Source organism: Leptodactylus fuscus, chromosome 3 (assembly GCF_031893055.1).
Source record: "Leptodactylus fuscus isolate aLepFus1 chromosome 3, aLepFus1.hap2, whole genome shotgun sequence".
Lineage (NCBI taxonomy): Eukaryota > Metazoa > Chordata > Amphibia > Anura > Leptodactylidae > Leptodactylus > Leptodactylus fuscus.
The window spans coordinates 209,662,755-209,689,057 of record NC_134267.1 but is presented as its reverse complement, the minus strand read 5'-3'; the positions used below and the strand labels follow the sequence as shown (position 1 = coordinate 209,689,057).

The window sequence follows — 26,303 nt, the reverse complement described above, 5'->3', positions numbered from 1 at the left end:
ATAAAAAACTGTGCAGACGGATAACAAACATTACCGAGGAAGTGTGCTCTCCTATGAAAGACGCTAATATTGCATATCTTCAAAAACAGCAAAATCTAAGGAAATTGGGTTGAAAGTTTTTACTTTTTTTGTTCCTTTTCTTCTATTTTTTTTTTAAGCAATTCTCACTTTGGTAAATCCAGACTGCAACAAACATGAGGCTCAGTGCATGGTGTACCCCAAGGAGTTAATCTACAGCAACGCATTCCCTTTAGAACAATGCACTTTAAGAAATGTACAGCATTTTACAAGAAAACATTAAAAAAAAAAAAAAAAATTAAGGTAAGAAATTCGGGAATGACACAGAAGAAATCCGCAGAGGAGGAAGCTAAGCTTAAAAAGAGTTTAAAACCGGACCGGCGGGAACAGAACCGATGTCAGACCCAACGACTGTTAAATGGGTGAAGGGTGATGTCATCTGTACATTGTGCAGACTAATCCTCCTGACTCCTCAGTCACCGCCATCCTGGAATGGAGTCGGGAGCGGCGAGGACACCAGGTCTTAGTATAATGGCACAGTCTATGTCCTGGAAAGCTGGTTGAGCCAGACAAGGCTACAACATGTCCTAAGAGAGATGGAGCCTTCAGCAGGGTGCTGGAACGCTATAGAAATCCAAAAAACTCTCCCGGACGTTAAGTTGGCAGGGGGTCATCATCTCCTTTACTGCACTTACATTTGCAGCACAAGACAAATGGTGTGGCCAGTAAAAGGAAAGGTGAGGCTACTAGAAGTAGGAGGCCGAATCCTGCAAATATGCCAACGACCTGTGAAGGAAAGAAATACACATTATTAGAATGGAGAATGGATATGGCACGATGTGTTCTATGTGAAATCATCTATCTCCTAGTCTACTTCTATACACAGATCAGTGCAGAGGCTGCTGTGAATACAGGGCAGATGTGAACTGAGACTTAGGATACAAATAACATTTGCCACTATAACTATACACAGTCCAGTCATATTAATGTGACCACCGCCTACTTTTGACGTCAACGTTAAATAATCAGTGGCAGAAGGCACGTGTCATCATCCATCTGGGTGCACTCATCATTGTGGAAGGCACGATGGATCAACACAAGTATGCATCTATCCTTGTGGACCACGTTCACCCCTACATGCAAATTGTTTTTCCTCTGGATGATGGCATCTACCAGCAGGACAATGTGACGTGTCATAAAGCTTGCAGTGTACATGTGTGATTCGAAGAGCACCAGGATGAGTTTACCGTACTCCCTTGGCCAGCAAATTCCCCGGACTTGCACCCAATCTGTGGGACAACCTCGATCGGGTTGTTCGCGCCATAGATACTCAACCGCGTAACCTAGCGCAGCTGGCCACGGCACTGGAGTCAGCATGGCTCAACATCCCAGTGACATCATCACAGCATCCCCTCTCTTCCTGCACGTCTCGCAGCGGTCCGCTCTGCCAAAGGGGGTTATTCTGGATTTTGACAGGTGGTCACATTAATGTAACTGGACTGTGTATTATATAATAAACTATTATTTGCTTATTTTGCAGCTTCCGGTTTTGGAACATTCCAGTCTATTGTGATGTTCTCTATTAGAAACAAGCTGTGGATTATTAGAATTTCTGCATCATAAAATATGAAATTAAATGAATTTTACTCTACTATGTTTACTATATGTATATAGCAAGTTTCCTGAAATTTTATTATTTTCTTCTGCTCAAAGGAAAAATTTCAGTATAAATTTTTGCAGTGTAAGAAACATTAAAGACTTAGAAATCGTTTTGCAAAAGTCATACAAGTTTTACACATATACAGTATAATATTAAATTTATATACGGTATATATATATATATATATATATATATATATATATATATATATATATTTTAATATGGAATATAATAATAATAATAATAATAATAATAATAATAATAATATACGCTATGTCTATACATCATCAATTGCAGTATCATCAAGCTTACTAACCATATTTACTGCTGTTTTACCACCAGGGGGCAGCAGTTACACACAAAGTGACAGCTATGCACTCAGATACAGTATGGAATCAGGCAAAGCTGCATAGTAAAGAATAAGACGTTTAAAGGGGTTGTTCAAGACTTTATATTAATGGCCTATCCTAAGGGTCACCCTTAATGGGAGCTGAGCTACAGCATGGCCGCTACACAATTACAAAAACATCTGCTTCCAGCTCTGTACAATATGTAAGTATCCGCTGATCAGTGTGGGTGCCGGGTGTCAGGACCCATTTGATCTGAAATTGATGACTTATGTTAAGGATAGGTTATCAATATAAAGTCTTGGAGAACCCCTTTAATACGTCTTATATTAAAAAAAGGGCAGTATACTGTATAATAATAAGCATGAAACAAGCGCACATACATGACTGTATCTGTAGCATTAATGTGGTTGTCTGTTATGGACACCTATCCCCGAGCCACAGGATATGATACGTGTCTGATCATAGGGGACCCAATTGCCAGATCCTCCAATGCTCAGGAGGACGGGGGACCACAAGCACACAAATGCTCTATTCACAAGCAGGTCTTAGGGGCACTTTCGGCCCTCTGTCATCCTGATCACTGGTGGACCCAGCAATCGGACACTTATTCCTTGGGTAAGTGTCCATAATGTGACAATTAAGTGTTGGGTATTTTGCGTTCTTCCATGGAAGATTTACTGTAATAGGGCTGAATGCAGTGAAGATATCTGCCTGTCCAGGAGAGGGCAGTATAGCAAACAGTTGGGCCTTGTGCTTGTGTACATTACCATAGAATGGCTTTGTGCTGTTCTTCTGGAGTACTATGGCATAAATGGAAGAAGTTCTGAATTTGATGGGACAATCCAATCCCATAAACCAGATGACATAGGGACAGCTTAGGCAGACTTGCCCCAAAAGCGAGACACTGCTCAAGGTGGAGCTTACATGTCCCAATTTTGGATATTTATATGTTGTTAAAAATGCCGTGGCCTTTATGTGAGTTAATGCGTGCACTGTTTTTTTTCACATGGATTTATACAGAATCTGAAAAAAAGCCTGTTCCACTTCATGGTATATAACAAAGTATTCTAGAGCAGGCTACAATGCCACGTGTCTCTGCCATGTGTATGAGGCTCTACCGCCATGTGTACAGGGCACAATGCATTATATAAGTACAGATGGAACAGGCTCAGACTTCAGTATGATAACATGCTGCAGAGTGATATCCCACAACAAAAGCCATAGAAAACCAGGGACAAAAGCCAAGTTAACCCCTTCCCACAACACACTGAATTCTCATTTTCTGTCCTCCATCACTTTTACATTTCTCCTTCCACATGGCTGTATGAAGGTTCGTCTTCTGCAGGACAAACTGATATTGGGAATACTGAAGGGTGTGGAATTGGAAAAAAAGGAGCGCAATTTTAGTGTTTTTCCTACATATTTAATAAGGGAAGAACCGTAGACAAAAGCACAGCAAAAACGCAAGGTAAAACACTGGATTTTGCTGCATTTTTAGCTGCAGTTTGCTACGTGGGGGCTAGGCTGGTGATGTGTCCCAATATGGCAGCGCGGGCTTAGGGCTTGTTCACATCTGCACCCGGGGTCTCTGCTTTCAGGTTTCTGTTTCCTGCCCGAAACTGGGAAGGAGATGGAAACCTGCCCACATTTTTCAAACCCATTCAAATGAATGGGTTCAAAAGTGTCCGGCCGTAAGTGCCGGTGAGCATTTTGTGCTCTCTGCGACTAAACTGTTTTCTTAACCGGACACAGAGTCAGACATGCAGGACTTTGTGTCCGGTTTAAAAAAAAAAAACGGTTTCGCCACGGAGAGCTCGAAACACTCACCGGCGCTCACAGCCGGACACGGTCAGACAAGTTTCCGTCTTCTGCCTGCAGAACGGAGACCGGACACTGGTGTGAACCCAGTCTAAGATGTTGTAATTGCAAACGGCCATGGCATCTACGCAGTTGACAGCCATGATCAGTGCTGTCACTATTCATGCTGCATAATACAGCCAGTACTCACAGAAGTACATGTACATGAAATGTCAGGAAGAGGTTAAAGCTTGCTGCATATGTTTAAAGGACTTGTCCAGTTTCATCAAATAAATGTGAATAGAATTTCCCAATATACTTTCTGTACCAATTCCTTGCAGTTTTCTAGATTTCTGCTTGCTGTCATTCATTCTGCTTACTTCCAGTGGATATACATCGGTCCATGGTCATGTGATGTAGTTAATGGTCATGTGATATACAGTCCATGTTCATGTGATGTACAGTCCATAGTCATATGATGGTCATGTAGTCCATGGTCATATGAAGTACAGTCCATGGTCATGTGATCTACCGTCCATGGTTATGTGATACACAATCCATGGTCATGTAATGTACAGGTCCTGGACATGACCATGGACTGATTTTTATCCACTGCAAGTAAACAAAGAGTTACAGAAAGTAAAGAGTTAGAAACTTGTGAGAAATTGATACAGAAAGTAATTTGGAAAATTGTAGAACTTTTCATTTTACACACAATAACATTTTTGCACAAACTGGAAAACCCCTTTACATTAACAGTCATGTTAAACTTTCCTACATCTGCAGTTGCCTGCTGACACCGCACTTCTGCTTCTAAGTTTCCAATGACTTGACTAAACATCTTTTTAATAAATCAGCTGTAAGATTCCCACCTACCTGTGTCCTGTGCCATATAACGGATGCCCTGGAATGACCTAACTTGTTCCGACACGGCCCCTTATCGTAATGTATAAGCAGGAAATCGTCCTGGTAAAGCAGAAATGCAGAGAGAGAGCAGATATCAAGGTCAATGATAAATTATTAACACAGGGATTCAGCACTTTTCAGGTCTCATTCACACAGCAGTATTTAGCATCAGTATTTGTAAAGCAGAATGACAGGTGGACTACATGGAGAAAGTGTGATGGGAAGATTGGCAGCTCCCTCTTCGGTGTTTCGGACTCTCTCCTAAATTTGGCTTACAAATACAAATGCTAAACACCATAGGTTTTATCCACAAGTGCACCATTCATTTCTATGGTCCCATACACATGTGCACAGTTTTTATGGCCGGGTGTTTGGGCCGTAAAAAAAGGGCTGCAAATTATGAAGTGTAGGGGGTCATACAAGTCTGTTTGCAGATCAGTGATGATATACGGACTCTATTCGTCTGCAGGAGGCCTAAAACTGTATTTGTTATCTCAAGGATACCTGGAAAAAGGAAGCAAAGTCTCATTTAGGAACAGAAAACGCTCCAAAAAATGCAGCAAGGTCCAAAAACCGATTCCCATTTTTTTTTTTCCAGACCAAAATAAACAAGGCGGTTTTCACATGTGAACTAGCCCAAAGAAAGCTAAAAATAACACAAATAAAATCCGTCCCCAATATTGTCAGTCTGCTGAATTTTCTGCATGGTCCTGACGCCAGTAGTCTTACCGAAATCCAGCAGAGGACAAGGGTATTAATCTCTTCCTGGTCTACTCCATCTTCATCTGGAGAGAGTCTTGAGGGAGGGGCTTATCCATGAGGTAGGGCTTAATGGGAGACCTCCCTCAAGTTTATTAGACTGCTACCACCGTGTTACAAAGTAAATTAGTTATAAATATCATATCTTTGTTATGTATGTTTGGGAAGGTCTGTCCTAATGCAATAGGGCACGGCAAGGACAAGTCTGTTGCAGCCTGTTACAAGACTGAGGAATTGAGGGATACATGGCTGATCTCATGAGACACACAGAAGAAAAAGTTCTCTACATATTTCTCACTTTTAAATATATTATGACATATTAGTCAAGCTCTGAGTGTTGTCTCAGTGTCCAATCCAGAGCTGAGGCAGGGTATTAACTCCTAGCACTGAGACTTATCACCAGTCTGTGATTACTTTAGCTTTCTGGCTCTGTGTTCTTAGAACTTATCCTGTTTTCTACTGATTCCTCAATTACTGATTTTGCCTTACTTTCAGTTATCCTATTTCTTGCTGATTTGGCTTTATCCATAACCTCCTGGAATCGACCCTGGTCTGAAATCTGCTGTTTGTTATTTCATACTCTCCTACTTTTGACTCGGCATGTGTTTTACTCTTTTTGCTCACTATAGGGTTTCTGCTTTGGTCCTTGGTCTGCACCTATTACCTTGCACTTTATCCTGGGATTGCAAACTAGGTGCTGAAATCGCCAGGTCCTTCCTGCCTTATGGTGGGCTCTGATGAAAACCTCAGGGTTTCTCGGAGCAAGTGTTAGATTTTAGATTACTTTATATGACCACATAAATGCCTTTTATGTGTATAGTCATAGATAGTTGCAAAAAGGTGGTCTAATTATCTTTGAGGTATCTTGTGAGTTGCTCCACTTTAACCAGTGATATCTCTAAATCCATGGGGGCTACAGACATAATCTTGGTCTTAAAGCCAATATCACGGCTGTAGCCCCTACAGCTCCAGAGTTAGTGCCATATAAAGTTTTTGTGCCAATGAACAAGCTCTACTTGGGGTGAACTGTAATACACTTAGCTCGAGCCCCGAGTCCTGTTTGTCCAGAACTATAGCTGGATTAGGCTGTGTTCACACAGAATAATGCGCCGCTCATTCTGACACGTAAACACGTGTCAGAGTGAGTGCAGTGAAACTGAATCCCATTGACTTCAATGGGTTTGGTCTTACACGTGCTACCCATTGATCTCAATGGGAGGCTTTTTTAACTATTGCTTTCAATGTAATACGCGCATTACTCCGTGTGAACGCAGCCTTAAAGGGGATATCCAGTGAGTAATAAAGCTTGTCAGTACATTCCCTGCACCAGTTAAGTTTTATTACTAGTATACACTCCTATCGCCCCCGAGCCCTAAAGTTACCTGCTGACACTCCAACTCTCGATCAGATAACCAACTCCACTCTGCACAAAAGGCCTGTGTCCCGATCAGAGGGGAGACGATGAGGTCATGAAGGGTCAGAGCCACTGCAGAGGGTCAAGAGTTCCGGCCTCCCCAGCTGCCATCTGGGGTTCTGGCGTGTATATTAGTAATAAAGCTTAACAAGTGCAGGGAATGCACCGCTACACTCCTTTAACGTTTCCAAATAACTCCTTTAAAGTGGACTTGTCTCCTCTCCTGACATCTCTGTTTTATTAAATATATGTATACCTTTGATAACAATTCTGGTGCATCTTCACTTAGAATTCTACATTGTGCTGTTCCTCTGTTATTCTTCCAATAAAATCAAAGCATAAATTGACAGCTGTGTGTTACAATCCTCCCTGACACCCCCACTCATCAGCTGGTCACCTGACCTAAGACAGTGAACTACAGTTGGAAACATAGCGCCATTCCCTGTATAGTGGTCAAGATGGGTTACTGCAGCTTAATTCCTATTTGCACACACCACATTATTATTCACATGGGTGTTCATTGTATACTCACATCGAGTGACTCTAGGCAGTACCAGCAGAATGCGTGCTTGCAGTTCTTACACATCATTTGGGCACATCCTTCATCTCTTTCTATGTAGACTTTACATTTAGGGCACCGTTTGATTGGAACGTCGTCTTCTACCATTTTTAATGCAGAACTGAAGAGACAAAAATAATGTCAGGGTCAAGGGCCCGGTAGTGACTGCAATTGCTGCAACCCCTATGGCTACATCACTGTATACCGTACATTATCCAAATATTGCGACATCACTGTGTACATTATCTCAATATTGCGACATCACTGTGTCCATCAGGCATGTCAAACATGCGGCCCTTTACAGGCATATCTGCGGCCCGCAGAAAAGTCTCAAACTTTGTCCCTAAACTTTAGAGACAGAGTTTGAGACTTTTGTGCGGGCCGCAGATATACAAGGAAAGTGAGCGTTGGATTGGGGCGGCCCTGCTGGACGCAGCACTGCTCCAGCGGCCGCCCCTCACCCTTCGCAGAGAGCAGGTCTCCCTGCCTGCTCTCTGCCTGCTCCGCTCCACCCCCTCCTCCCTCCGCTCCGCCCCCTCCTCCCCACACGCCAGGTGACGTGGCCACGAAATCAGGCCCGCACCCGACGTGTGCCTGCGTCCTACGCAGTCTCACAAGACCGCTGCGCAGGCTGAAGAGCAGAAGCAGGTAAGCTTCTGCAGAAGAAATTGTGATTTTTCAAGTATTTAACCCCTACGGATAGGGGATAAATACTAGATTTATGATGGGGGGGGCTGGAGTGCTGGGGAAGGGTCGGGGTGCTGGGGGAGGGGGGCTTTTTGATGTCTGTCTGGCCCTTCCTTGGGCTTTAGGACTGTTTTTTTTCTCACCCACCTTGTAATTCTTTCACTTGGGGGTTAATTGGAGCATTACAATCTGTAGTGCTCCTATTAACCCCAAAGTGCAAGAATTGGGTGGGAAAAAATAGTCCTCAGGCCCAAGGAAGGGCCAGACATCCAGAAGCCCCCCCCCCAGCACTCCAACCCTTCCCCAGCACTCCAACACAATAATGGTGTCTTTAACTGAGGTGCCATTTTACCGGCAATCGCAGGCACCGGAGCAAGATTAGGGGCCTGCGTGCATTTTTATGGCAGCCGGGAGCCTTGAGAGGCTCCAGCCTGTCATTCTATACTTTCTATTGTAGGCTACTCTATGTAGCCTGCAATAGAAATGCCGGATTTTTGCGATGCATGGTATTAGTGATCAGTCCCTAGGCCCTAGCCATTAGCTGCTGTGTGCGGCCCTCGCAGCAACCTCTTGTTAGTCATGTGGCCCTCGGGGTACCCTGAGTTTGACATGCCTGGTGTACATTATCTCATAATTGTGACATCACTATGTGCATGTTCCTACTATTGTGATATCCCTGTATATATTATCCTACTACTGTGACATCACTGTGTACATTGTCCTACTATTATGACATCACTGTGTGTATTATCTCACTATTATGACATCACTGTGTGTATTATCCCACTACTATGACATCACTGTGTGCATTATTCCACTACTGTGACATCACTATATAACTGTGATGTCTCTTAATAATTTTGATGCATCTTGAGTGTAAGTGACGCATCTTACGTAAGTAATCACAAACGTATTGGCCCATGCCATGCCCATCTGTTCAGAAAGTGAAACTTACAAAGGTGCAATTTTGGGGGCAAATCTATAGTCCACCAAATACCGCAACTTTTTTTTTCTTTGTAGCTTCCCTTTTAATGAGTGTGCCCCGATACCTTGATTCTCCTGGGAGGAAAGTGATTGGCATATTTTCTTGGCAGCCTTGTCCTGGGTGCCAGTTAGCCTTGCAGGATGAGCAGAACTCTATATCACACGATGTGCATTGTACCAGCTGTGGATTCTGGGGCCCTTTCTCTTGTAATTTGCAAACTGCTTGGCACGATGATGATGGACACCAAGTCCTACATGGATCCAGGAGGACTTCTAAAAGAAAGAAAAAAAAAGCTAAGTTATTTACTGCAATATATATAAATCTGCATATTTCTTAAAGCTTAGTAGTATATAGGATGTACCTGAGGCTGGGTTCAAATCTGCCCTGGACTCTCCATCAATCGGGTCTGCGGTGGGATCCAAACAACTGAGAGCCGGAACGCTAAAACAGTTACCGGCGGTCCCTATTATCTATAATAGGGTCCACTGTTTTCATACTGAAGCTAGTGGAGAGAAAAGTCCTCCGTGCAGGACTTTTCTCTCCGCCAATTTCTGGCGGTTTCTGCTTGCGGAGCTCCAGCGGACCCTGGTACAACACTATTGTTTGGGGTGGTCACTTCCCCCTACGTACTTGTATACACAGTCCGTGATCATCATTTATGGTAAGTAGAGGAGTCCTCACATAAATGAATTAACCTTTAAAATGCTGATGGAGACGATATAACTCCCTGAAAGGTTTGTTACTAAATCAATGACATGAGGATGAAAGGACAGGCTGCACAATCTGGGCCCGGCTGGTAATTAAGGAGATAGCTTTAGATGCTTTTGATTTTCTAATCTTTGATCTGAACCAAGCTGGAAGGACAATAATAGAAACCCTTCTGCGAGGGAGCATTGCTTCAATTATTCATGGCGTCTAAGCTTAAGTACAATACATATTATGCAGCATGGCGAGGAGTTTTCACATGATAGGACACCTATTAAAGGTAGAGGCACACTACCGGTCCAAGCATGCCTTACAGATCTCATCAAAGAGGCCAAAACCACTGCTCATTGCCCCTTAACATTGTCTTACTGCCATTAGCATAAACCCAAAGGTTTAGGATATCGCTCTTATTGGTGCAGTTTGCTTCATTATACATTAATTAGGTACTAAACTGTCTGGTGGTTAGTCTTTGCCTGTAGCAAACAGCCTAATTAGCATATTGGATACTGAAACTAAGAGTACTGATTTATCAACAATGGTGGAGACTAGAAAAAAATTCCAACTATACCAGAATCAGTGGAGTGGAGCTTATTAAAAAATACAAAAAGTTGGAATTGGGGTGAAAGGTTCTTTCTTAAAGGAGTTGTCCATAATTATTTATTTACTAGCTGGTACCCGCGACTTCGTCTGCGGTGATTGTAGAAGTGGGTAAATACAGGCGCGGGTAAGGTTTTAGTAATGTGTAAAAGGTCTGAGATATGAAATGTAACTTTGTATCTTGTTTTTGCTGTAATCCAGAGAACACATGAGACTTTTGTGTTGAATGTAATTTGTATTTCAGCTGCTATACGGTGTTGGTATAAACTGTACATAGTGTGTTTGGGACAGAGGTATTTCAAGTCAATATACTTTGATATACGACATTGTATGATTTGTTATTTTCCGCCAGTACATGTAAGTTTTGGGCACAGGATACTCTTGAGCAAGCAACATAAAGTTGTCCATGTGAGAAGCCTGGTGTGGCCAAATGTATTCCTGCTACTTTCAGTGTTTGTCCTTGGGATTTATTAATGGTCATTGCAAAAGCCAACTTAAGGGGGAATTGTAGTCGTTTGAATTGTAATGGGAAATTATTTGGTACAAGAAGTTCTTCTGCTTCTCTCTTCTACTCAATTCATTCCTGACTTTGGCTCATAAAACCGCAGCAAAATTTGCAACCAAAACGCTGTGTTAACGCAACGTGGCGCTTCAGCCTTAGGCCTCCTGCACACAAATGGCACGGATATGGTTTTCACTGACCTATAGATTAAAAATAAATTGACAGGGCTGCAAATACGGACAGGTGTAGGAAAGGTATAGGACATACACTCACCGGCCACTTTATTAGGTACACCATGCTAGTAACGGGTTGGACCCCCTTTTGCCTTGAGAACTGCCTCAATTCTTCGTGGCATAGATTCAACAAGGTGCTGGAAGCATTCCTCAGAGATTTTGGTCCATATTGACATGATGGCATCACACAGTTGCCGCAGATTTGTCGGCTGCACATCCATGATGCGAATCTCCCGTTCCACCACATCCCAAAGATGCTCTATTGGATTGAGATCTGGTGACTGTGGAGGCCATTGGAGTACAGTGAACTCATTGTCATGTTCAAGAAACCAGTCTGAGATGATTCCAGCTTTATGACATGGCGCATTATCCTGCTGAAAGTAGCCATCAGATGTTGGGTACATTGTGGTCATAAAGGGATGGACATGGTCAGCAACAATACTCAGGTAGGCTTTGGCGTTGCAACGATGCTCAATTGGTACCAAGAGGACCAAAGAGTGCCAAGAAAATATTCCCCACACCATGACACCACCACCACCAGCCTGAACCGTTGATACAAGGCAGGATGGATCCATGCTTTCATGTTGTTGACGCCAAATTCTGACCCTACCATCCTAATGTCGCAGCAGAAATCGAGACTCATCAGACCAGGCAACGTTTTTCCAATCTTCAATTGTCCAATTTCGATGAGCTTGTGCAAATTGTAGCCTCAGTTTCCTGTTCTTAGCTGAAAGGAGTGGCACCCGGTGTGGTCTTCTGCTGCTGTAGCCCATCTGCCTCAAAGTTCGACGTACTGTGCGTTCAGAGATGCTCTTCTGGCTACCTTGGTTGTAACGGGTGGCTATTTGAGTCACTGTTGCCTTTCTATCAGCTCGAACCAGTCTGGCCATTCTCCTCTGACCTCTGGCATCAACAACGCATTTCCGCCCACAGAACTGCCGCTCACTGGATGTTTTTTCTTTTTCGGACCATTCTCTGTAAACCCTAGAGATGGTTGTGCGTGAAAATCTCAGTAGATCAGCAGTTTCTGAAATACTCAGACCAGCCCTTCTGGCACCAACAACCATGCCACGTTCAAAGGCACTCAAATCACCTTTCTTCCCCATACTGATGCTCGGTTTGAACTGCAGGAGATAGTCTTGACCATGTCTACATGCCTAAATGCACTGAGTTGCCACCATGTGATTGGCTGATTAGAAATTAAGTGTTAACGAGCAGTTGGACAGGTGTACCTAATAAAGTGGCCGGTGAGTGTATATAGGACCTGCTCTATATTTTACAGCTCAATTTGTCCCGGACACACAGCCGCAAAAACAGGATCTATGTGTATGGGCCCATTGACATGTACAGGACCATAGTTTTATCCACAATTGTAGATAAAAGTCTGGCCCTGTGTATCACAGTTTAGTAACTCCATGCGCCTCTTATTAATAGCAATTAACCCCATCATGTCCCTCACATTAACCCTTGTGTAAGAGTTACTGATATGTGAGAGACTTGGAGGTAATAATTAAGTATCTTCATTATTGAGGTCTTTTATTAGTACCTCCATATGTCTCACATATTAGTAACCTTTATATGGGGCACACAGGGGTTAATATGAGGGACATGATGGGGTTTATTCCTATTAATGTGAGGCACATGGAGTTACTAACACTAAACTAATAACCCCAAATGCCTGACATTAATGAGAATAGGAACTAAAGGAAGGGACCTGTGTGCTTGTTACTTTCACTTTGCTAGCAGCTTCCTCTCCTCCTCGGGGAACCTTTGCAGGATGCAGACGGCAGGGGCTATCACTATAGCAGGCAGAGACCTGAGCGATTAAGTTCCACCCCCTGGGTTTCCTGCATCCCTCTCATTGGAGGGCAGTGAGAGAAGGGGAGTGTCCTTATGCCTCAGCTCTAGCAGAGCACTGAAGAGACGCTCCGACTTCATGTAACTTGCAGGTCCTGTGCTGCTGGCGTGCCAGTGAAATATGGCAGGAGTGCCACTCTTGGCACGTGTGCCAGGGGTGCTGACCTCTGCTGTAGAGGGTAATATGAATTTTGTGGCTTGCTATGGTCCAAAGTGTGTGAGATTGAAGAGATAGTGATGTGAGTTTGGGTTTTGTGGGGGTCCTGGGAAAAACGTATGCGCACTATTGCGACGAAAAGTAGCCTATTGCGCAATCCAGTGTAGTAACTATGTTTGTGGAAAATTTCAGCCAAATCGGTGGAGCGGGTTTTGCGTGATTGCGGAACAAACATCCAAACAATCCAAACACACAAACCCACAAACATCCAAACTCACAATCTTTCACCTTTATAATATTAATAGGATAGCTTATTCTTATGACGGATTTATTATGGGAGGCCAACAGCCTGCCCCTATACAGATCAGATGGAGGTGCCTTCTTTTGTTCTGTGGGAAGAATTGCCCCCACTATGGCATCTGCCAGCAGCCTACTCCCCTCTCCCCATGTAAAGCACATGCATGCTCGGCCAAGTGTGAGTATGTGAGGGAGAGTGGGGACTGGCAGCTATCTCGGGCGTACAGCTAGAAACACATAGCACTTACCTCTTTCAAACTGCAATTTCTTGTATCTTTGCATTATTTCAGCGGCAACCATGCATTCAATCTAGTGAAAATCAGAAATAAGGTATTATATAAGGGGAATAAGCTACAATCCTGTCTCTGGTAAGAAAAGTAATATTTTGATAAAACATATCTACAGAAATAGATGCCCGGCGTTACCAACTGACATAGACATGTTGTAAAAGTACACTTTGTGGCATAACACTGCACCATACACAGCCACCATATAGCTGCACTATTGTACCAATAGGAACCACCGTGCTGCCATACATACATATACATGTGTACAGATATTTCCTCTATGTGCATGGGACCAGAGGCATATAGCTATTGCTTATGGTTAGTCTAAACACTGCTTATGTTAGGTGCATGAGGCCTACAGGCAGTGGCATCTCGATAGCTGGATCCTTACTTGTTAAAGTCTATCATCAGAATCCAGTATATCACCCCGGCCCTGCAGATTGGTGGGGGTTGGGATCCCCTGAATCACATGACGTTTTATTCTTGTGAATCCGTGTCTCGTTGTTAAGACATCGCCATCTTTGTCAATAAGCAAATGAGCTCTTTGGAGCAATGAAGACATTGCCTTTGTTCCACACAGTTAAGCAGCGACACCCTTATCGCCCCAAAAGAGCTCATTTGCGTATTGACGAAAGGAGCAATATCTCGGCAATGGAGGTAGAGATTCATAAGGATAAAACATCTGATTTGGTGACCCTAACTTATCTGTAGTGTTGGGTTATTACGCTGTGGTCTGGTGTCACCCCCAGTAATGTCTCACTTCTCATCATCAAAATAGATTATCTCAGCGGTCATTTGGGCCTCTCTGGCTCCAGCCCAGCAAGTCCTAGTACGGGGATGGAAATGGGACCAGGCTCTACAATGGAATAAGCATGAATTTTTTAATTTTTCACAGCCACCCCAGCTGCCCCTGAGTTTTCTATAATTCCTGGACAACCCCTTTAACTTCTATTTAAGATACATAGTGGCTAGTGAGTAATCCATTACATGTCCTGGGAAGTACAAGATGCAAAAAGTTGCCGTGCCAGGGTGACTTGCCTCATTCTCCTGTAGATGGCCTCTCTTCGGACATCCAGCATCGGGGCAGCTGATCGCCGTTTCTAAACCTTCCTTGATAAGAAGTTCAACGTATTGTTTCAGACACTGACATATAGAAAAAGAGAAAAGGAAAAACCTTGTTACATACATTACATAGTATTTACAAGGAACAAAACCCAAGTCAAGACAATGACTTGGACCAGTTGTTACTATAAACTGATTTTAAAAAAGTCTAGTCATTAAAGGGTTAAGACTGGACGCGTTGTCTCTCCTATATGTGACAGCCAGAATTTATTTGCATTCTATTTGCATTGAGATTTTCATATTTAATAACCTGGTGAACATTTCAGACAAGACGACTTGAAATGCCTTGCTATGTTCCAAGGCTGGACATTGACTCACAGGTAGCACTAACTACCTATAGGTGGCAGTAGTGAGACTTCTTCTCTCAGGAGGAAAGCTCATTTCCATATATTTTCCCAGGGTGCACTAACTGTATAAGACTTCCTATAGCATCCTTAAGGAGTGGCAGTACCCTGTAATAACCGGGTGCCAGAACTGAAACGATATTTCGGGAGAACCTCTGAGGTCCAAAACAGAAACGACTTTTTGCATTAGAAAGTTGATTGGATTCTGTTTCTTATGGATTCTAGTACCTTCCTTGCAAAGTTGCTTTTTCTGTTTCAATTGAATCTTGCCAAACATTATAGGTAGGAAATCGGACAATTTGGAAGAAAGTCACGCAAGCATAAGAAGAACATGCAATCCATGCAGATGTTGTCATTGGTTGGAACCCAGGACCCTAGCCATACAAGATAACAGCGCTAACCACTGAGACAATATTTTAAGGCTCAGACCCCACATTGTGGGAAAAATGCTGTTTTTGTTGCAGATTTTGCTGCTTTTTTAAAAAAAAAACAAAAAAAAAACCAATAGTTACTACAAAAGGAATGAGAAATATATAGGAATTAATTCTACTTCTCCCCCCTGCCCAATCCACTCCTGGCTTTGGCACAAAAAAAACGCCGCAAAATTACATAAAATAACATAAAACACCTTTAATATAATAGACATGAATGAATGACTGACTATGAGATTTTTCATACACACATAACCTGGATCCGATGAGCTGTGTATGAGATTAGGAGATTAAATAACAATCTGCCCTAATACAGAGTAAAGCCAGTCACACAAGGCCAGATATTATTACTGCTGGGCAGGAACAAGAAATATATAGGAGGGTCTATGGGGTCATCAAATGATGTGCCAAGACGGCTCCCATAGTCTTCATTGTGGGCGCCGTGCTACTCACTCACCGCACAAACTGAATGTAGACTTCAATGGGGCAGCGCCGCAGTACCCAAACCTGCCACTACAGTCTATAGAGCCAGTGAGCAGTATGGCTCCTCACAAGTAAGCCACGTTACAGCTGATCTACAGGGGTCTCAGTAGTTTGAACCCTCCAGATCTAATATTGATGACCTATCCTAAAATAGCAGTTACCCATGGATTCTGTGGACTGCAACATGTGAAGGCTTAAAACAGCCCCGGCTGCCTTTGTTAGGCCCAGGGCAGTCTATATACCAAACACAGGATTTTAAAACATGGCTGCTTTCTTTCAAAAACAGCGCCACCCGTGTTCACAGGCTGTGCATGGTATTACAGTTAAGCTACACAAACTTCAATGAATCTGAGCCGCAATCCCAGACACAATCCATGAAGCGTTGTGCTGCTTTTGGAAAAAAGACATGTTTTTCTAAACCCGCACATCTACTCTGACAGTCAGCCTCAGCAATCATTGTCAATGCCAGTCTCCTATCCCCGTAACTGATCTCATGGGCACAAATGTTATCAATGTACAATTCTAGACCTTACAACTACCAGCAAATATCTGTAGTACTGGACATATTTCAGATTAGTAAGGGCGGGGATGTGACAAGTAACCTGCAGGGCCCATAGCAAAACTTGTAAAGCAAGTGAAAAACATTATTTTGATCACATTTACACAAAAGGGTAATGCACACAGTGATGTCACAGTACAGGGATAATACACACAGTGATGTCATAGTACAGGGATAATACACACAGTGATGTCACAGTACAGGGATAATACACACAGTGATGTCACAGTACAGGGATAATACACACAGTGATGTCACAGTACAGGGATAATACACACAGTGATGTCACAGTACAGAGATAATACACACAGTGATGTCACAGTACAGGGATAATACACACAGCGATGTCACAGTACAGGGATAATACACACAGTGATGTCACAGTACAGAGATAATACACACAGTGATGTCACAGTACAGGGATAATACACACAGTGATGTCACAGTACAGAGATAATACACACAGTGATGTCACAGTACAGGGATAATACACACAGTGATGTCACAGTACAGGGATAATACACACAGTGATGTCACAGTACAGGGATAATATACACAGTGATGTCACAGTACAGAGATAATACACATAGTGATGTCACAGTACAGGGATAATACACACAGTGATGTCACAGTACAGGGATAATATACACAGTGATGTCACAGTACAGGATAATACACACAGTGATGTCACAGTACAGGATAATACACACAGTGATGTCACAGTACAGAGATAATACACACAGTGATGTCACAGTACAGGGATAATACACACAGTGATGGCACAGTACAGGGATAATACACACAGTGATGTCACAGTACAGGGATAATACACACAGTGATGTCACAGTACAGAGATAATACACACAGTGATGTCACAGTACAGGGATAATACACACAGTGATGTCACAGTACAGGGATAATACACACAGTGATGTCACAGTACAGGATAATACACACAGTGATGTCACAGTACAGAGATAATACACACAGTGATGTCACAGTACAGGGATAATGCACACAGTGATGTCACAGTACAGGGATAATGCACACAGTGATGTCACAGTACAGAGATAATACACACAGTGATGTCACAGTACAGGATAATACACACAGTGATGTCACAGTACAGGGATAATACACACAGTGATGTCACAGTACAGGGATAATTTATAGAGTGATGTCACAGTACAGGGATAATATATAGAGTGATGTCACAGTACAGGGATAATATATAGAGTGATGTCACAGTACAGGGATAATATATAGAGTGATGTCACAGTACAGGGATAATATATAGAGTGATGTCACAGTACAGGGATAATATATAGAGTGATGTCACAGTACAGAGATAAAAAATACAGTGATGTCATAGTACAGGTATAATAAATGCAGTGATGTCACAGTACAGAGATAATACACACTTTGACATCATAGCACAGGGATAACGCACATATAAAAGGATCACTTTGTACACTGTGACGTCACAGCATATGAAGAAAGAAATTCTAATGATGTCACAGCAGGCATTATGGTGTCACAGTAAAATCATAGAAGTGCACTCAGTTTTGCACATCCCCTTCCATCATCCATAGTTATCACTAATAGCACCTCTAGGTCTCAGTGGAAATGCGGCCCTTTTAGATGTTGGGCCCTATAGCAGCTGTTACGTCTTTGGCCCATATAAGAGTCCATATGCCGCAACACCTACTGATCACTAGAATGGGGACACCTATCCTCTATTCCTGCGTGGAGTGATGACTAATATACACTTACCTAATATACATTTTAAGGTGTCTCAAAAGATGAAGTTTCAATTTCACATTGTTTATGTACCTATAGTATCTACACTAACCGATGGGTAGTATACATCTATGATGCTATATGCTTTAGCTCCCATATGTTATCTTATGCCATATTATATATGACATACATGTAGTACGTAGAACTACTTCAATAACAGTCTTTGTCCATGAATGTCCCAGCAAGTCCACAATATATGAATGCAAGAAAGTGCTTTGTGATTGTTTTATACGCCAAGAAAAACTTGGACGGGTAGCATGAGGCTTATCTTGGCACGCTGAAGTGGCAGATTCCTGAAGATTAGTACGGCAACTCATTTACATAGGGTATGTGCTCCTTGTAAGCCGGTGTCATGCTTCAGGCCTCCTGCTAGAGGCTTTTATGGCAACAGAAATATTGATTTAGGCAATTTCCATATGGCTTAGGCCGGGTCAACAGACATAGATTGGAGCCCCCGTCAGAAGCATGTCTGGATGAATTACTATCTGGGCCTCGGTCTGCGCATTGCATTAACATGAAGCTGATAGTATACAGAAATGGTTACAGAATAAACGCTTAGACTCTTGCAATGGAGTCCTGGATCAGGCCACAAATAATATCTCACATGGATCTCTTTGGGGTCTCCAGGTTCATTTCACTCTCCAAAGACATACTAATGGGTTAAGTGGCCTCCAGGATATAGGTCGCCAGGGTAGGGGTATTATATAGGTCTCTCACCTCTGGGACCCCACACATATCAGGAAGACAGAGATCAGATAGATTCCTCCACCAAGTTTTTTGCCCAACAATCTTAACCCCTCATACACCACTTACACTGTCTGGCCAAAAAAAAGTCGCCTTGTGCAACAAGGTACCGTTCCACCCCTGATATAATTATGAACTGTTCATGACAGATGGACCATGGGACATGGACAAAATGGTCTGGATCATACCACATTCATTTGTTATCTAGACATGCTCTTTGACCTCTACAGGGAAGGGGCGTAGATAAGTTGTCACATTCCCTATTGTGATATACATGACAGCCGTGCCAACACTGTGCTCATAAGTGAGAGGGTAAAGAAATCTTCTACAGACAACTGGAAGTCTCAGCATATTATTTGGCTTAGTGGCCAGAGTCAGAACTGCAGAATTTTTAGGATTTTTGAAAAATATAGGTAATAACATGGAAAAAATGTTAAAAATTCACAAAAGAATCTTAAAAAATACGTTGCTTAAAAATCCAGGTCATTCACTGGTGACAAATTCCTTTTGAGGCATTAAACACTAGCTGAATCCCATAGATCTTGTATTCGTTTTTGCTCCAAAAGCCACGTTTTGTTATAAGATTGCACCTCTCCATAGTGTGGCAATAAAAACATAAAGGAGCACGTCTATCTCACACATTCCTTTGATATCGGCAGCACATCCGATGGTGGGGGTTCCATTTCCGAGACAGTGGTGGTCTCCTGATCCCCCATTCGGGAAAGTAACAGAAACAAATGAGCATTTTAGAACTTGTGGGCAGATAACTTGAAGCTTGTGAGCCCTGATGTGCAATAAATAATGGGGTCCCCACTTACTATGTGTTGGTTTATGTTGTAGAGAGGCATTCAGCCAATCAACGCTGGTCCTGCTGGAGGCTCATCTGTGATGAGGCGGAGTCTAAAATCGGACCACAATGGAGACTTCTGTGGTCTGATCTTAGATTCCGCCTCCTCACAGACAAGCCTCCAGCAGAACCAGCGTTGATTGGCCGAATGCTGTACACTGGCCAATCAACGCTGGTCAATTCATTCCTATGAGAAAAAGTAAGTTCCCTCGTAACAGCAAGCTGCCTGCTCTCCTGACTAGCAAGGACGAGCCTGCTGAAGAACCAGCGTTGAGTTTGCCGAATGTTATATACTGTATAGCATTCGGCCAATCAAAGCTGGCTCTGAATCGAATATCTACTGCGAATAGCTAGTAGTATTTGATCGAGTACAAATATTTTGAATACCGTAATATTGGATCGAATAACTACTCGGTCGAATAAGACTTGCTCATCTCTAGTAATAACCCATCCCTGCCTTCTCTCCTGGAGATCTGGCTGTAATAACATCCTACAGCCCACTCCTGTCACAGCTACTTAATCTTGCAAGGAGGTATATATATACACAGTTGTAGGGTTAAGCATGGACTGGACATATACGTATAGTCAATGCGCAAGCAAGGAGTGGTTATAGGGCTTTTCTAAGATTGTAATATTGATAATCAATCCTCAGGATAGGTCATCAATATCTGACTGGTGGGGGTCTGACACCTGGGACCCCCACAGCGCAGCATTCAGGTGAGCACTGCAAGCTTTTCACTGATACAAAGCACAGCACTATACAGTGCTATAAGGGCTATGCTTGATATTACAACTCAGCCCCATTCACTTTAATGGGACTAAGCGGCAAACAGGGCACGTGATGAATGAACATGATGTCACTGGCCTATAAAGTGGAGGAGATGCTCACGTGAGTGCCACTACCACATTGAAGAGCTGATCTGTGAGTTCTCATGTGTCCAGCTTCCACCAATCACATATTGATGACCAAACCCCAGATCAATATTTAACCCCTTTCACCTCCCTGTGACAGGAACATGACCACAGCCGAGACAATTCCAATCCAGGCAGCAGACCCTTCATAGGGTAACCTAGGGGATTATCGGCCATTTTCAGTTGGATCACGGGGTAAATGGATGTAATAAGTATAAATGTGTCCTTACAAATACAACAATGTACAATGGCTGCTACTGTTCTCATTTATGACTTTCCTCTATGGAGCCCATGATTTTCTTTTTTACAATAGATGTAACTATCCTAGCAGGTCTGACACCGGCCAAGCAACACGTCCTCAATAATCATGACCTGAGAAGGAGACAAGCTTTGTGCTTGAGACAATGGTCCCTGGGAATCGGCCTGTTTACCCTGGTTATCAGCCCGGCTGGCACGCCGGGCAGCGTGTGAGATTTTTGCCAGTGAGAAGTGTTGACATGGTGTAGAGGGTTGCCAGGGAGGTAGAGATTACTTCTTAATATGCAGTCAGCGTCCGCTCCAGAGTCTGTTCCTCTCTGGTGTGATCCAGCTGAATAAGCAGGAAATTTTCTTCCTTGCACAGACCCTATAGAGAACTATTCATACTGGCTACACGTCCTCTGTCAGTGACTGTAATTAACTATCATTAAGTCAGGAAACCACTCAGTTCTGTTACCATACATAGACATACATCTCTGGGGGTCCTGCATTACATACCGTCAATTTGGGATGTATAGCAGAGGATATGGGCCCTGGAGCCTTAGGGGGCCCAAAGCCTTTCTACAACATAAACCAACACCAACACATAGTAAGTGGGGACCCCATTATTTATCGCACATCAGGGCTCACAAGCTTCAAGTTATCTCTCTGCCCACAAGTTATAAAATTCTCATTTGTTTCTGTTACTTTCCCGAATGGGGGATCAGGAGACCACCACTGTCTCGGAAATGGAACCTGCACCATCGGATGTGCTGCCGATATCAAAGGAATGTGTGAGATAGACATGCCCCTTTAAGTTTTTATTGCCACCCTATGGAGAGGTACAATCTTATAACAAAACGTGGCTTTTGGAGCAAAAACGAATACAAGATCTATGGGATTCAGCTAGTGTTTAATGCCTCAAAAGGAATTTGTCACCAGTGAATGACCTGGATTTTTAAGCAACGTATTTTTTTAAGATTCTTTTGTGAATTTTTAACATTTTTTCCATGTTATTACCTATATTTTTCAAAAATCCTAAAAATCCTGCAGTTCTGACTCTGGCCACTAAGCCAAATAATATGCTGAGACTTCCAGTTGTCTGTAGAAGATTTCTTTACCCTCTCACTTATGAGCACAGTGTTGGCACGGCTGTCATGTATATCACAATAGGGAATGTGACAACTTATCTACGCCCCAACTCTGTAGAGGTCATAGAGCATGTCCAGATAACAAATGATTGTGTTATGTTCCAGACCATTTTGTCTATGTCCCATGGTCCAGCTGTAGCAGGTACGAAGTGACAGTCCATTTTAGGTTTAGTGACAAGAATTGAAACTGCAGAATTTTAAAATATTTTTAAAATAAAGATTATAACATGGAAAATTGCAAGGACAAGAACATGGCTGAATTTTGCATTAAGGACACAGCCCTAGTTTTTAATCGACGTGTCATTGTATACAGTAACAACATTGGAGCCCTGTAACATACCAAAGTGACTTTGAGAGAGTGTTTATCGTGACACATTGTAGTTCATGTTAGTTTGGTGTGAACACACCCTAAAACGTAACAGTTTTTATGTTGTTATCACTGAAATGTGCTCGGTGACATGGTGGTGACAAGTGAATATGCTTAGGGGAGGTGACAGAATTCCTTTAAATACTAAATCTCATTGGGATATTTTCCATTGAACTAGCCAGAGGAAGCTGCAACCATTTAGACGTTTCCCATGTAGCCGGCACCTCGGGGAAATGTAATTTTATATGGCAGCCATGCAAATGAAGAGCCATCTTTAAATACACCACAATGCTCTTAGTTTAGGTCTCCATCTCTGCTTTCAGTTCTTTTATATGATTACAGCATTGCCACATGATGGACAGTAATGGCGCCCTATAGTGCTGATTGACTATAACGGGGTCCTGTTTCCTGTATGCTGCCCTATTATTTCTGGTGGAATCTGGGACACACATATGAACTTAGACTTAAAGGCGTTTTCCAGGATTTTGGTGCAATATCTTTAGGGTAGATCATAGATCAATCTGTGATCAGTGGAGGTATAACACGTGGGACCCACACAGATCAGCCATAGGATGAGACTGTATTATTTAGGTGAGTGCTGCAGCCTCTTCTCAGAATACTAAGGACAATGTCCTTAAAGAGGACCTTTCATCAGATTGGGCACAGGCAGTTGCATATACTGCTGGAAAGCTGACAGTGCGCTGAATTCAGTACACTGTCGGCTTTCCCGATCTGTGCCCCGGGTAAAGCGCTATCGGTCCCGGTACTGTAGCGCTGTACAGTCAGAAGGGTGTTTCTGACAGTCAGTCAGGAACGTCCTTCTCCACAGCAATGCCAATCGTGCTGTCCAGTGTGAGCGGGGAGGAACGCCCCCTCCCCTCCTGATAATACTCGTCTATGAACGAGCACTGTTAGCAGAGGGAGGGGGCGTTCCTCACTGGTTACACTGTACAGCGCGATAGGCGCTGCTGTGGAGAAGGATGTACCTGACAGACTGTCAGAAACGCCTTTCTGACTGTGAAGCACTACGGTAACAGGACCGATAGCTCTTTACCCGAGGCACAGATCGGGAAAGCCGATAGTGCGCTGAATTCAGCGCACTGTCAGCTTTCCAGCAGTATATAGAACTGCCTGTGCCCAATCTGATGAAAGGTACTCTTTAAGTAAGTATCGGTACATTGCATTTGGGCTGTGCTTGGTATTGCAGCTCAACCCCATTCACTAAGACTGGGACTGAATTGCTGCTGTACCAATATGACCATGTGATGTCATCAGCACAAGGAAGAGGCTGTGAAGCGTATGAGTATTGCAGCATCTTCAAATAGCTGATGGTGGGGGTCCTGGATGTTGGACCCCATTGAGCACACAATATATAAATCTCGAGAAAAAAAAAAACCTTTAAAGGGGCTCTATCATTGGGAAAAGTAATTTTTAGCTAAGCACATCCTTGCACAGCCTTTAGAAAGGCTATTCCACACCTACCTTTTGTATGTAAATTGACTCAGTAGTTTTTGAATAAATCCATTTTGATTCATATGCTAATAGCCTTCTCCATGCACCCCGGAAGTGTCTCTGTGCACCCTTTCTGCTATTCTCTATGACTCATCTCCCTGCTCTCACACAATGAGAATAGTAGACGGTGCACAGAGACACTTCTGAAGTGCACGGAGAAAGCTAATTAGCATATGAATAAAAACATATATATTCAAAAACTCCTGAGGTGATTTACATACAAAAGGTAAGTGTGGAATAGACTTTTCTAAAGGCTATGCAAGTATGTATTTGGCTAAAAATTACTTTTCCCAATGATAGGATCCCTTTAAGGCTAGGCTCACATCTGCGTTGGAGTCTCCGTAAGACACTCAGCCTAGAATTGGCAGAGAGAAAAGTCCTGGAAGGAGGACCTTTCTTTCTGCTGGTTTCAGCATAAAACCGGTGGATACCCAGAGAACTCTATAATAGTTTATGGGGTCCAGACACCCAGCGAACCCTATTATAGTCTATGAGGTTTGTGGGTAACCATGTTTTTTAACAGATAGGCTCTCTGTCTTATGGATCCCCATGCGGATCGAACGACGGAGAGTCAAACACTTGTGTGAACTTAGTGTAAGGAGAGGCTCTCTATACTGGTTCAATCTGGGGGTCTCACATGAGAAAACCTCCTCTATGATGTCCATATGCCCTAACAGGATATACGGATAGGGACGGCCTTCTCTTTAAGGATGGCCGCACTATCAGATATAAGCGGCCAGTGTTTCTATTATAAATATGTGCAGCTGTCCTGCAACAAAAAGAATACAACATCAGGGATTTCCTGTAAGAAGAAAAGAAGAACAACTGGCTCGTATACAGCAAGAGATTATTTCTGGCTATAATTGCCACAATAAGTGAGCTGACATCTGCCAGATGATACCCAATGATTAAGTGGCGCTGCCAGATTCTAGTCGCTTTATGCGATGTGAATTTCTAAAAAGATCGAAGGAACATTGCGCTCTACCTTGTCAGTCATATAACAATACTCAGGCTTGTTTGTCAACCACTTGATAGCAATATCTGTAGCGACAGAGGCTGCACCTGCACCCGGGCCGTAGAGCCTGAGGGGACCCAAAAACTTTACTGCTATTGTACATGAGAAGACAGCGGGTTCACTTATGAGAAGAGAAAGCCTGGATACATTTCAAGGACTTATGGTTCGGATCAGCCCTTACCATATAACTTCAAATTCCTTGAAATTGTGTAGATCGTAGGAAAAGACATGACCAGGACCTCAAGTAGTCAACTGGATGCTACACAAATCCTCTGCTACAAGAGACATTAAAGTATTCAAGGAACTCGTATGATAAATGGGTCATAATGCACAGACATATGGCTCAATAATATGGCACATGGATAGAGGTCGTCTGTTTTACGTCTGTTTTATAATCCTATGTCATTTTGGCATGATCAGCACAGATTATAAACCACAGGATTTAAAGGAATTGTCCCTTCAGAGACAACTCCTTTCAGAGCGCGGCCCCTGGGAGGATCAGCTTATTACGTCACAGTCCCACTCCTGACACAAAGCCTCAACTAGCCGAACATTTTATCTGCAGTAGTATTATATGACCACCATTCAACAGAATGGCCCACCGCGAAATATATAGACGTCTCCTATTTGCCAGTCGATGAGTCTAAAGGACAACTCTCTGTTAAATGATCTTTAAGCTTCTCCTCCAGGAGCTCTATAATATTCAACCAAGGACTATCGAACTCTGTTAGATCAAGTAGATCTTTTCTGTCTCCATTCTTGGCCATATTCTGTCCTGAATCTGCCTCCAAGAGATCAAAGCAGGACACTTAAAAAATAAGCCTCCTGCTCAATCTTGCCATTGATTGAGCGACTAATTCAGTCACAGAACCTGTGGTCCGAGACGCTCAATCATCTCAGCCTATTCAGTGGGTGGAAACCTAGAGGGGCAGAAATGGAAGAGGAATTTGAGGCAAAAATTCAACTCAAATTCCTCTTCCGTTCCCGCCGTGTAAATATACCCTTAGTG

General features: G+C 42.9%; 1 protein-coding gene across 2 annotated transcripts in view; it reads right to left on the bottom strand.

Moving 5' to 3' along the window:
- Nucleotides 1-225: 225 nt before the first annotated feature.
- The window catches only part of RNF144A (ring finger protein 144A), a 51,922-nt gene continuing 25,844 nt past the window's right edge, over nt 226-26,303 (bottom strand). For both annotated transcript variants that reach the window (XM_075269122.1, XM_075269121.1), the window contains exons 3-8: nt 14,809-14,913; nt 13,732-13,792; nt 9,200-9,407; nt 7,437-7,584; nt 4,702-4,791; nt 226-804 (exon numbers count right to left, since the gene is read on the bottom strand). In XM_075269122.1, coding sequence (XP_075125223.1) covers nt 673-804; nt 4,702-4,791; nt 7,437-7,584; nt 9,200-9,407; nt 13,732-13,792; nt 14,809-14,913 — 744 coding nt within the window. In that variant the 3' untranslated portion in view covers nt 226-672. The remainder of the gene's footprint in view (nt 805-4,701; nt 4,792-7,436; nt 7,585-9,199; nt 9,408-13,731; nt 13,793-14,808; nt 14,914-26,303) is intronic.